The 11,589-nt window shown below is 57.0% G+C and overlaps 2 protein-coding genes across 5 annotated transcripts; both read left to right on the top strand.

The window, feature by feature from the left end:
• Positions 1-367: 367 nt before the first annotated feature.
• Ca11 (carbonic anhydrase 11) lies at positions 368-5,989 on the top strand. Its single transcript, XM_006981949.4, has 9 exons — positions 368-1,545; positions 1,633-1,707; positions 2,401-2,543; positions 3,738-3,923; positions 4,142-4,237; positions 4,378-4,450; positions 4,779-4,933; positions 5,036-5,201; positions 5,794-5,989. Exons 1-9 carry the CDS (start codon positions 1,479-1,481, stop codon positions 5,817-5,819), a joined length of 987 nt encoding a protein of 328 aa, XP_006982011.1. The 5' UTR covers positions 368-1,478; the 3' UTR covers positions 5,820-5,989.
• A 519-nt stretch (positions 5,990-6,508) lies between these two features.
• On the top strand, positions 6,509-11,543 carry Dbp (D-box binding PAR bZIP transcription factor). Of its 4 annotated transcripts, XM_076542651.1 has the most exons (4): positions 6,509-7,068; positions 7,883-8,293; positions 9,546-9,757; positions 11,049-11,543. In XM_076542651.1, the coding sequence occupies exons 1-4, from the start codon at positions 6,930-6,932 to the stop codon at positions 11,262-11,264; spliced, it is 978 nt and encodes a 325-aa protein (XP_076398766.1). In that variant the 5' UTR covers positions 6,509-6,929; the 3' UTR covers positions 11,265-11,543. The 4 variants fall into 4 exon arrangements, with proteins under 4 accessions (XP_076398766.1, XP_015855998.1, XP_076398770.1 ...); XM_016000512.3 differs by lacking the exon at positions 7,883-8,293 and having other exon boundaries at positions 6,514-7,068; XM_076542655.1 differs by lacking the exons at positions 6,509-7,068; positions 7,883-8,293 and adding an exon at positions 8,328-8,967.
• The last annotated feature ends 46 nt before the right edge of the window (positions 11,544-11,589 follow it).

Below are 11,589 nucleotides of genomic sequence, written 5' to 3' on the forward strand. Positions count from 1 at the left end.
CTCTTTCTCTGCATCCATGTGACTCTGTCCTTCTTGCCTGCCCAACGTGTCCTTTAATCCCATGGCTGGGTGTCCCCGCTTCTATCTTTAATGTATTTCTTTCTGTTTTGTTTTTGTTTTTCAAGACAGGGTTTCTCTGTGTAGCACTGGCTGTCCTGGGACTCGCTCTGTAGATCAAGCTGGCCTCGAACTCAGAGATCCCCCTGCTTCTGCCTCCTGATTGTTGGGATTAAAGGCAGACACCACTACTGTGCCCCCCACCTCCAGCTTCTATTGTTATTTCTTAGTGCCTGCCTCCTTCCACCTCTCTGTCCTGTGGCTCCTTCATTCTTGTTCTCTGTGGGCTGTTAGTTGTTTTGTTTAGACAAGGTGTTACTGTGTAGCCTAGGATGGCTTCAGATCCTCAGCCTCCTGAATGCTGGGATCACACGTGGGGACCACCATGCTTGCTCTATGTGTTTGTATGTCTCTGTCTCCTTTCCTGTGGCCTAGCATCATGCTTTTCAGTGCCTGAACCCCCTCCCCTTCTGCATGGCATCTTGCTCGTTTTTTTTTCTCTAAGCAGGTCTCTTTCTGTGTCTGTGATTCTAATGTGTCTCCATACTTCCTGCCTGCCTGGTTCTGACCATCAAGTCTCTCTGTGTCTCTCTATTTCTCTTGTCTCTCCCTCCTACCTGACATCTTGCTCTCCCTCCCCCGCCCCTTCTGAGCACCGGGTCCCTCCTTCCCAGCCTAAGCTCGCCTCCAGCCTTCTGCTCATCCTCCAGTCCCCCCGCTGGTCTCTGCCTCCCCCTCCCGGCCAGTGGCCTTTCTGCACTCCAGGTCCCCAGTGCCCAGTCCGTTCTGGCCTTGGCACCTGGAGCAGGGCCCTCTCAGCGGCACTGTACCTCCCTTCCCAGGGCTGGTCCCGGGGTGCGGCCCTTTCCACTGCGGAGGCCCCCAGCCAAACATTAAACCAGTGGGAGCATGCGGGTGGGGAAGAGGGAATCAGAACTCGAGGTGATGGGGGTGGGGGGAGGGAGCGAGGGAGGGAGGAGATGGAAAGAGGAAGAGGTAGCACAGGGCGAGGGAGGAGGTGAGAGAGAAGAAGGGAAGGCAGAGTCGAACAGGGAGGAGGAGGACGGAGGAAAGAAGAGAAGGCAGGGTGAGGGAGGAGGCGGAGGGAGGAGAGTGCACGCGGCGAGTGCGCGGCTAGGTTCGCTGGATGAGAGCGAAGAGGGGGTGTGCATCGGCACCGAGAGGGACCCGGTGCCGGCGAGGCCGATCGCAGCTCTGGGAGATAGAGCGAGAGCAGGGCGCGGGCCCAGGCGGGCGGAGGAGTGCACTTCAAACAGGCACTGGGGTGCGCGGTCCCAGACCCTGCATCTCGGGAGCTAGGGCTCCCGTGCTGGGCACAGCCAGGCTGGAAGTCCCAGGAGGAGGGGAGGGAAGAGCTAGGGGGCCGGGCGCTGGGAAAGGGTCGCTCCGAGGCCTCTTGGATGGGGGGTGCGGCTCGCCTGAGCGCCCCTCAAGCGCTGGTGCTCTGGGCCGCACTGGGAGCGGCAGGTAAGACCTGGGGGTCCAGGCAGCAGCCCCTGAGGGAGGAGCGGGGTGGGGTGCCTAGGAGAGGGATGCAGGATGCTCTCTTCCCAGCTCACATCGGACCTGCACCTGATCCCGAGGACTGGTGGAGCTACAAGGAGAATCTCCAGGGAAACTTCGTGCCAGGTGCAAACAGGGTGGGGACCCAGAGCCCGACCCCATATTCCTAGGTGCCGTTTTCCCCAGACTCCCGACTCTGGGTCCTCGATCCTCTCATCTTCCACGAGACCAGTGCTCCCAGCCCCTGCTTTCTCCCCCCCAGGAGTGGGACCCAGCCTCTGAACCTCAGCGGCTCACCATGGGACATTATACATGCGCATTTCAAGTAGTGAGTGGGAGTGAGTGCAGGGAAAGAAAAGTGTGGGGGTGGAGAGATATGTATGTGTTTGCAGCCATAGACAGGTCCAATTCCGGCTGAAAGGCACAGACTCAGAAGCTCAAGTCCCCGCCCCGCCCCCTCACCCGGGCCTTCTAGCCCTCTTCGGCAACTCCTCTCCCCTAATACTCTAATCCAGCTGTGGGACCTGGGAGACTAAAGAACTACAACTCCCATGGGGCTATAGGAAAGACAGGGGATGGATTAGTTGGTTTCACCTCTGAGGCCTATTGGGAGTTGTAGTTTTGTTTTTACATAGATTTAATTTAACCTGGGAAAAATACAGGGAAGGCTTGGAGGTGTTAGGAAAGGATTCCAAAATTCTTCTAGGAATTAGGATTCTGGCTCTTATGCGGCTCCTTCTTAGCTTCAGATGGGTTATCCCTGCCCCAGTCCAACCCCGCAGGTCCTGCCTGAGATCCAGCCTGTTTCTGTCCCCACAGGGCCTCCCTTCTGGGGCCTGGTGAATGCTGCCTGGACCCTGTGCGCTGTGGGGAAGCGGCAGAGCCCCGTGGATGTGGAGCTGAAGCGGGTTCTTTACGACCCTTTTCTGCCTCCGCTCCGGCTCAGCACCGGGGGAGAAAAGGTAAGGAGCCTTGCCATGGGTGAGTATGAGCAGAGGGGACCCGTGCAGAGGTGGGTGGTGAACTGTGGGGAACCAAAGGTACCAGCTGGGTGGAGAGAAGGCTCTTTATCCTCTGAAGTTCACCAGTTCTTCCCTTCCCCACTGGTTTCCTCAACTTCCCATGTTTGCCCAATTAGTGAAGACAGAAGGCAGCCCATGCCAAGCAATTGAAAAGGCTTAACAAACCCACTAATCTTCACAATAACCTACAAAACAGGTGCTATTTTATCATCCTTATTTTATATTATCCTCATTTTATGGATAGAAAGTTACTTGCCTGGGGTCACACAGCCGTCACACCAGGTGGTGTGGCCTCAGTGTCTGTACTAAGGACACTCACTGAGGTACCATTTCTTTTTCTTTTTTCTTTTTTTGTTTTTCGAGACAGGGTTTCTCTGTGTAGCTTTGGTGCCTGTCCTGGAACTCGCTCTGTAGCCCAGGCTGCCCTCGAACTCACAGAGATCCTCCTGCCTCTGCCTCCCGAGTGCTGGGATTAAAGGCATGCGCCACCACCGCCCGGCGAGGTACCATTTCTTTAGAAGAGCTGGCACCGTGAGCCAAAAGCCTCGGTCCCTCAGATCTGCTTCCCCCGCTCTGCTCACGGAGAATATCCTTCCTGTCTTTTTCTCTTCCTGCCCCTCCACTGTCCATCCTTATCCAGTCCTGCATGGCCTGCAGCTCTATACCCTGCTGTCCATTATTTGGACCACATTGTCATCCCAGCTACACAGGAGGCAGAGGCAGGCGGATCTCTGTGAGTTTGAGGCCAGCCTGGTCCACAAAGCGTGTTCCAGGATAGCCAGAGGTGTTATATAGAACAACCCTGTCTTGGAAAACAAAACAAAACAAAACAAAAACCAGACAAACAAAAAAAAAAAAGAAAGACTCATTCGATAGCCTAGTCTGCACTTGAACTCATGGCATTCCTGCCTCAGTTTTCTCAGGGCTGGGATTACAAGCCTGAAACAGTACTCCTGGCCCAGTACTTGTAACCGAATTAATTTATCAGTGTTGAATATCTGCAGAAGACATGGTCTGAGCCTGGGGGGTGGCTTATGCCTAATCCATATTAAATAATTGTTGGCCTGGGGAATGGATGAGTGGAGGATGGGTGGGAGCCATCTGTGTCCGCAATAGCTTCTACCTCTCCTGCAGCTCCGGGGAACCTTGTACAACACTGGCCGCCATGTCTCCTTCCTGCCTGCACCCCGCCCTGTGGTCAACGTGTCTGGGGGTCCTCTTCTTTACAGCCACCGACTCAGTGAACTTCGGCTGCTGTTTGGAGCTCGAGATGGGGCTGGCTCTGAACACCAGATCAACCACCAGGGCTTCTCTGCTGAGGTGGTGACCTCTAACCTATGACCCTCACACTAGGTCACCCTGGTTTTTGTTTTGTTTTGTTTTAGCTTAATGCTTCACCCCATCCTTCTACCCAGGGCTACCTGTCCCCACCCTAAGTACTAATCCCTAATGCAATTCTGGACACAAAGGCCTGAGAGCTGAAACCATGCTCGCTTCCGCTCAGCTCAGGACCTCTTCTCTGGCTCCCTACCCCCCAGGTGCAGCTGATTCACTTCAACCAAGAGCTCTACGGAAATCTCAGCGCTGCCTCAAGGGGCCCCAATGGCCTGGCCATTCTCAGCCTCTTTGTCAATGTGAGGGAGGCAAGATGGGCACCTGGCTTCCAGGGTGTGAGGGACAAGGGAGGCTGGGAGGCCAGGATCCTTACGATGGGGGTGGTGGGCCTCTGGGGACCCCTGGGCTGCTGTCTCCTCGCCTCATGCCCCCTGCATAGGTGGCTGGCAGCTCCAACCCATTCCTCAGTCGCCTCCTCAACCGGGACACCATCACCCGAATCTCCTACAAGAGTAAGTCCCTGAGCTTGGGGTGGAATCCCAGCTACTAGAGAGGCTGAGAAAGAAGGGTGACAAACAAGGTCAGTGTCTGGGCTACTTAGTGAGATCCAGTCCCCAGACAGAAAGTGAGAGGCTGGAGGTGTCACTTGCTGAGAAAACTCCTGATTTGAATCCCCCAGTGAGGGGCTGGGGGCCTGACTCAGTGGTACCTGCCTAGCATGCCTGAAGCCTTAGGTTCAATCACCAATCTGTAACAAAAATAACGAAGTCCCCATGGATTGGTTGCACACACGTGGGTTCCCAGGGGACACCCTTTCACACTGGATTGATATCCCCACAGATGATGCCTACTTTCTTCAAGACCTGAGCCTGGAGCTCCTGTTCCCAGAATCCTTTGGCTTCATCACCTATCAGGGCTCCCTCAGCACTCCTCCGTGCTCCGAGACTGTCACCTGGATCCTCATCGACAGGGCTCTCAATATCACCTCCCTCCAGGTGACCTCATGTGTGCATGCTGCCCCTATCCCGAGTACTGCCTTCCCTGGGCATTATTCCCTTTCCATTCACCCATGTTTTCCCGTGCTTCTCTTGAGGCAGATGCACTCCCTGAGACTCCTGAGCCAGAATCCCCCCTCCCAGATCTTCCAGAGCCTCAGCGGTAATGGCCGGCCCCTGCAGCCCTTGGCCCACAGAGCCTTGAGGGGCAACCGGGACCCCCGGCACCCCGAGAGGCGATGCCGAGGCCCCAACTACCGCCTGCATGGTACGCTTAATGTGTGCTCTTCTCCACGCCTTGATACAGTCTGCACTTATTCGCAGCGGTCTCTCTGTGTGACACATCCCTCAGTCCTTTTTCCCTCTCCCCATGGAACAGCGTGGTGTAGCCCACCCCTCTTTACAGCTTAGTCTAAGACCCGACACCCTCTGCTTTCCTTGCGGTGCATTTACATACTGCTTCTTGCCCTCTGCCTATTGTCACTTTCCAAGATGGTACGGTCCAACTCACCTGTTTACAAATGGTATGACCCACTTATGGCTACCCCCTTTCTCACAATCCATGTGGTACAATCCCCCTGTCTTCCTAACTGCCACTGTGTTCTTCCCCCGGAAATCTTCTCGACCGGGTGCATGGTACAGCCCAGATTTCCAGTTCCCCTTCCCGTACTACCACCTTGATGCCGAGCAGCCTAATCTGCACGTCCCATCTGACCCCCTTCCCTCTCTCTATGGTCCGGTCCAGGCGCTGACTCTTCCCCCAACTGGGTATACTCCAGCCCCCTTTAGCAGCCAGACTGTGGTAGATAGAGCCTTAGGATGCGCTCAGACTCCCCACAAGCCCGCACCTTCTTTTGCAGTGGACGGTGGTCCTCATGGTCGCTGAGACCCTCCGACACGAGGATTACCCCCGCCTGTCCTGACTTCCTCACCAGGGAAGGGGAGCCACCCTAAAGCAAAGCTATTAAAGGGACCGGATGTTTCCAGCTTCTGGGCGGTGGGATTCTCAGTCGCGATTGAGAAATATCTGGGTATTAAAAAGTAATTTTTCCTGAAGCCCACTTCTTTCTGCTTTAACCTCTTCTGATCGGTGTGCTGCGTTTTTCCTCAAGTGAGGAGCCCGTGGACAGACGGCTCCTTTAAGAGACACCCCTCCTGCCCCACACCCGAGTCGGGCAGCACGCGCTGGGCCATGTGCTTCCCCCTTCTTCCTGCCTCATTGGCTTGAAGTGGGTCACGGTCCCGCCCCCAGTGCCGCCTCTCATTGGCCAAATGTAGGTCAGTGTCCCGCCTTCATCCAGAAGGAGAGGCAACTTCACACGCTCAGCCCCTCACGCGCCTCCAGGGCCTTGGCAGATCCCGTCACCTCATTGGCTGAGCGTCTCAAGGGCTCGGGATGTGATTGGCCCTTGCTTGAAGCCCGAGGGAGGCACGCGGCTGGGGTGCATGGCCCGAGAGGAGGGAGGGGGCCCGGAGGAGGGGCACGCGCTCTGGCGTCGGGTGTTTTGGTTTGGGTTTTTTTTTTTTTTTTCCGCGAAAGAAGTTTGCTTTGGCCACGCCCCAAGGCTGCCGCCTCCTCTTGCCCCCTCCTCCTCCGCCCCTGGGCGCACACCTCTGGGTGCAGATTGCAAAGCTCCTTTCCTTGCGAGAAGTGCAAAATTGTCAAGAGCTAGAGGCTCGCCCACCTGGTGCGGCAGGAGCGCGCGCCTGTGTCCCTTGGGGACCCTCAGTTGCAAAGAGACAGCTGCTCGGTCACCCACTCGCCCCGACTATCGGATCCTCCCGGGACACTCTGGAGTTGCACCTTCCTGCAGAGGACTGGCTGACCCCCGCAGAGCTCTTAGGATCTGCTACGTTCTGATACCGGAGTCTCGCAGCCGCGCAGCTCTCCCGACCCCGGGACACACTCGGCCGAACCCCAGCCGTGGGCAGGTGACTGGTCTAGCATCTCGTCGACTCTCCATGAGCTCATGAACCTGGGAGCCGGTGTCCGGCGATGGCGCGGCCTCTGAGCGACAGGACCCCGGGCCCCCTGCTGTTGGGAGGCCCGGCAGGGGCCCCCGCTGGCGGGGGAGCGTTGCTTGGGCTGCGGAGCCTTCTGCAGGGGACCAGCAAGCCCAAAGAGCCGGCCAGCTGTGAGTTCTAGCCCCACTGTCTTAAGGACTGAAATGTTGGGGTGGTGGTCCTGTGTGCTAGGTGTCCCATCTTCCCTAGTTGTCATTCGGTTACTCAGGTGTTGGGCCATCTCAGTCTCTCAGCGTCCGTGGCTAAATCTGACCCCTGGAAGGCCCAAGGGTCAAGTCCCCAGAGGCTTCCTCCGTTAGGACGGAGTCTAGGTGCCAGCCCCCCTTCCTTCCCTTCGGCCCGGGAGTCTGGACCCCTGGAATCCTGGGGAGGGAGGGGGTGTGTCGGATGCTCACACGGTGCTGACACGGGCTTGGGCGGGGCCTCGCAGGATCACATGGAAACGAGAAAGGAGGAATGTGCCCGAGCTGTGGGTCGCTTCCTGCCCCGAACCGAGTGTGGGGGAGGGGGGCGACGGTGCCAGGGGTGGGGGACTTACTGAGCTGTCACTTTTTCTCTCTCACCTGCCCAACCTTTCACCCACCCTGTCTCTAAATCCCTCTTTCTAAACTTCCATCATTTACCTCGGGGTTGTTTTCTGTGTCTCCATCCCTGTCTCTCCGTATACTTTCTCTTTCTCTCTCTTGGGGTCCCTGTCGTCCTGTCCCTCTTTCTGGGCCTCCCCAACCCCCGGGTTTATGCCTCTCTCCTTCCTGGGTTCCTGTCTCCCTAACCTGCCCGCACTTCTCGGGGTCTTTGCCGTACGGCTCCCGTCTGTCTCATCGCTTCTTTGCATCTCGGCCATGCGTGTCTCTCTACTTCATCTCTGACTTGGGGGCCCCTCCCGTGTGTCTCCTCCCCATCCCGTCTCCCCCTGACCCACAGGTCTCCTGAAGGAAAAGGAGCGGAAGGCGACTCTGCCCCCAGCTCCCGTCCCGGGACCGGGCCTGGAGACGGCTGGCCCAGCCGATGCCCCGGCAGGGGCAGTCGGTGGCGGGGGGTCCCCGCGGGGACGCTCGGGGCCGGGGGCTGGCCCGAGTCTTTTTGCGCCGCTGCTGTGGGAACGCACTTTGCCTTTCGGCGACGTGGAATACGTGGACCTGGACGCCTTCCTGCTGGAGCACGGGCTCCCGCCCAGCCCGCCGCCCCCCGGGGGCCTGTCGCCCGCACCCTCTCCAGCGCGCACGCCCGCGCCCTCCCCGGGGCCCGGCTCTTGCGGCTCCTCTTCCCCCCGCTCGTCGCCGGGGCACGCCCCCGCGCGGGCTACCCTGGGCGCCGCCGGCGGCCACCGCGCAGGTGCGGTGAAGGGGCGGGGCTGGCGGGCAGGGGGTGGGCCTCGCGGCGCTTTTGGGACTCTGCCCGATGAGATGCGGCGACCCTTTAGGGAACCTGGGCCCCTAAATGTCAGAGGATTGATTATCCCGGGAGAGGCTGTATTTTTCTCTAGGATAAAGTTTCCTCATGCTCCTGGAGCCAGGACTAGGAACTCAGAACACCTTAGTTAACTGGGGAGCGGACTGACTCCATGTCTCTGTCCAGAATTTTGGGACTGGACTTCAAGGACATCTAAAATTGGAGCAGGCCAGAGCTGGACACTAGGTTCCCGGATCCCCACTCCCCCTGCCAGTGGAGGGTGTTGCATCCTGGCTCCCAGAGTCTTGTAGCAGAAAATGCCGGGGTCCCGATTCTGGATTGTCCAGAGGGAGCTCCCCATATTCCTGCGACGGGGACCTAGGATCTCAGAAGTGTGGGAGTCTGGATGGCAAAGGGTTTGTCAGGCCGGTTCTCCCACGATCCCCATAAGCGCGGGGTGGGTGGATAGGATCCTTGGAGATGTTGGAGCTGAGACCAAAAGGAACAAGAGGGGAGGCGACCCCTATCAAGACAAAGAGTCTCGTTGTGGGACACCTGGGTACACCTGTCCCTGATCCGACCTCCAGGCAAAACAGTGCTGCACATTCCCGCGCCACGTGAGTCCGCCTTCCCTGCTGCGCGCACGCGCTCTCACGCGCGAGGAGGCGGGGCCCGGGAACGTGAGGGTGCGTGGTGGGGGGGCAGAGGGGGAGGGAAGCTGTCAGCTACACGTGATTCGGCCCTGAACCCGTGTCCTCAGCTGGCCCCGGCTTGTCTGTTCTTAAAGACACAGGCACCATCCTTTTGTAGCCAAGCTTCTGGAACCTCGGAGCAGCTTCTGCTTTTCCATCACTCTTAGGAGTGGGTCTGACAGGTTTAAACTCTGAGCATACAGAGAATTCAGTAAGTAGGACTCAGACGAGAGAGTGGCAACAACAACAACAACAAAAGGTTTTAGAAGCTCTTAGCAGACTCACGGGGTATTTAAGTCCAGTCATCTGTGCCTTTACTCATAAAGGTAGAACTGCTTTCGTGGTGGCTAAGGGTCTTGGTCATAGGGTTGATGCTTGACAGGCAGGCTTTGTGTTAGACTGCAGGAAAGACTACCCTGTGGTGGATAAGGTGGAGGGGACCCCTGAGAAAGCAGTCCCCAAACTAAATACTCAAGGCATTCAAGTGGTGTGTATTTCTCCAGGCTTGACCTCTAGGGACACACCCAGTCCTGTGGACCCAGACACCGTGGAGGTGCTAATGACCTTTGAACCTGATCCAGCTGATCTTGCCCTGTCAAGCATTCCAGGCCATGAGACTTTTGACCCTCGGAGACACCGCTTCTCAGAGGAGGAACTGAAGCCTCAGCCAATCATGAAGAAGGCAAGGAAAGTCCAGGTGCCCGAGGAACAGAAGGTGAGCGTGACCAGGTGGGGTGTGACTGGTCAGGAACTGCCTTTGCCCCTACCTGTGGGAAACTTCTCTTTGGGATGAGGTCCCGGAGTCTTGTGGCCTATAGACATACCCTGGTTCGTGAGGTTCCCGAGGACAGGCTGTCCTGAGAGTCACAAAGATGGTGTCACTGTGGTCCAGTCACTTGGCCCTCGAACCCCCGTGGAGCAGGGCTCAAGTTCCCAGGGGCTGTTGCTAATTACAGCTTTTTTAGTGCCCCGTCAGCCTGCTGCTGAGCAGCTGGCCTGGCTGGAGCTGGTCTTTGGCTTTTAACCGGAAACATCCATAGGACTGCCCTTGCCTGGGGTCATCCTTTACCGGCCATGTTCTAATTTGGGGGGGTTAGAGCAGCACATGCATCCTTCTACCATTCTGGTTTTGCTGTTATTGGGGTCTCTGCCAGCAAAGAAGAGGTACTTGGACTTCTCTCACGTCTTTGCCATGGCCTTGGATCATAGCCATTTCAGCATCTAGTTCCATCTAAGAAACCCAGTCTATACCAATGGCTTTTCCTGCTACAGAGCTCAGCTGTTGCTAGGGAATGAATGTGTCCTGGCAAGCTGGAACCTTTAAGAGAAAACTGAGGGAAGTATTTTTCCCAGCTGGGTAGGGGACCCATGGTGTAATTCTCAAGGGAAGCCTCAGCTTCCACCTCTTCCTTCAGTTAGGTACTGGAGGGAGGAAGGGGAGGCAGACAGTTCCCTTACATCAGTTCAAGGACAGAAGAGACTGGGTAGGATCATTGGGTCTACTTACAGCTTAAGTTTACTTGCTGAGATGAGGTTACCTTGACAACCAGGACACCAAACCCATCACTGGGTTGCTATCCACGCTTTCCTTAGCAACCAGGGTCTGGAAAGGTGAATTCTGAGGCAGGGTGCTCTTCAATGGGATAAGCCTTTAGACCCTGAAGGCCCCGTTGCTAGGTAACAAGCATCCATCGCAACCAAGTTTCCGTAGGTCCTTGTCAAGTGGGGAGGCTTGCTCTGCACGGTGGAGACTTTGAAGACCAGCTTTTCTCCTATGTGTACCTGGAGTCTATCTTGTGATTTAGCTTTCTGCTAGGGCCCTGTTCTTAGCAGCTAGGGCAGTGGACAGCATAACTTCGGGTGCCTATCCCAGCAAAGGCTGGTAGCCCTTAGTTCTCACTGCTGTGCAGAAGCAGGCCCGTGGATGGGGATGCTTGTGGGGGTGTTTCCAAACCGGCCACTTGTCCCTCTGTTGGATCTCAGTGCCTTTTCACCCTCCCCCCCAGGATGAGAAGTACTGGAGCCGGAGGTACAAGAATAACGAGGCAGCCAAGAGGTCTCGGGACGCACGAAGACTCAAGGAGAATCAGATATCTGTGCGGGCAGCCTTCCTGGAGAAGGAGAACGCCCTCTTGCGGCAGGAGGTGGTGGCTGTGCGGCAGGAGCTGTCCCACTACCGTGCTGTGCTCTCACGCTATCAGGCCCAGCACGGGACACTGTGAGGCCACGGCCACCCTGCCCGGGCCGAGTTCTCTTCCTTGCTCAGACTTGCACCTGTCACTTCCTCCCTCCTGTCCCATGGCTGATGGTCTGGCCAGCTAGGTGCCCCAGGGACGTGATGATACAGACAAATACATTTATATTTTTAAGAAAAGCTAGCCATCTCCCACCTCCCTCGTGGGGGTGGGGAGGGTCCTGTGTGTGCTCTTAGCACTTCGGGGAACCTATCCACCCAACCGCCTCCGTCGTCAACACAATCCTGAATAAATCTTGAGAACCCAGGAGCCAGCTGTCGTGGGGGACAGAGCAGCTACTGGCTCTGAGTCA

The sequence above is a fragment of the Peromyscus maniculatus genome, chromosome 1, assembly GCF_049852395.1.
Source record: "Peromyscus maniculatus bairdii isolate BWxNUB_F1_BW_parent chromosome 1, HU_Pman_BW_mat_3.1, whole genome shotgun sequence".
NCBI classification, from domain to species: Eukaryota; Metazoa; Chordata; class Mammalia; order Rodentia; family Cricetidae; genus Peromyscus; species Peromyscus maniculatus.

Excerpts from the sequence above, each read along its gene's own strand:
- Ca11 (XM_006981949.4), top strand. The coding sequence starts at position 1,479 with ATGGGGGGTGCGGCTCGCCTGAGCGCCCCTCAAGCGCTGGTGCTCTGG. Across the intron at positions 1,708-2,400 it reads CCAGGGAAACTTCGTGCCAG|GGCCTCCCTTCTGGGGCCTG; the intron begins GTGCAAACAGGG and ends CTGTCCCCACAG. Across the intron at positions 4,238-4,377 it reads TTCTCAGCCTCTTTGTCAAT|GTGGCTGGCAGCTCCAACCC; the intron begins GTGAGGGAGGCA and ends CCCCCTGCATAG.
- Dbp (XM_076542651.1), top strand. The coding sequence starts at position 6,930 with ATGGCGCGGCCTCTGAGCGACAGGACCCCGGGCCCCCTGCTGTTGGGA. Across the intron at positions 7,069-7,882 it reads GCCCAAAGAGCCGGCCAGCT|GTCTCCTGAAGGAAAAGGAG; the intron begins GTGAGTTCTAGC and ends CCTGACCCACAG. Across the intron at positions 9,758-11,048 it reads AGGTGCCCGAGGAACAGAAG|GATGAGAAGTACTGGAGCCG; the intron begins GTGAGCGTGACC and ends CCTCCCCCCCAG.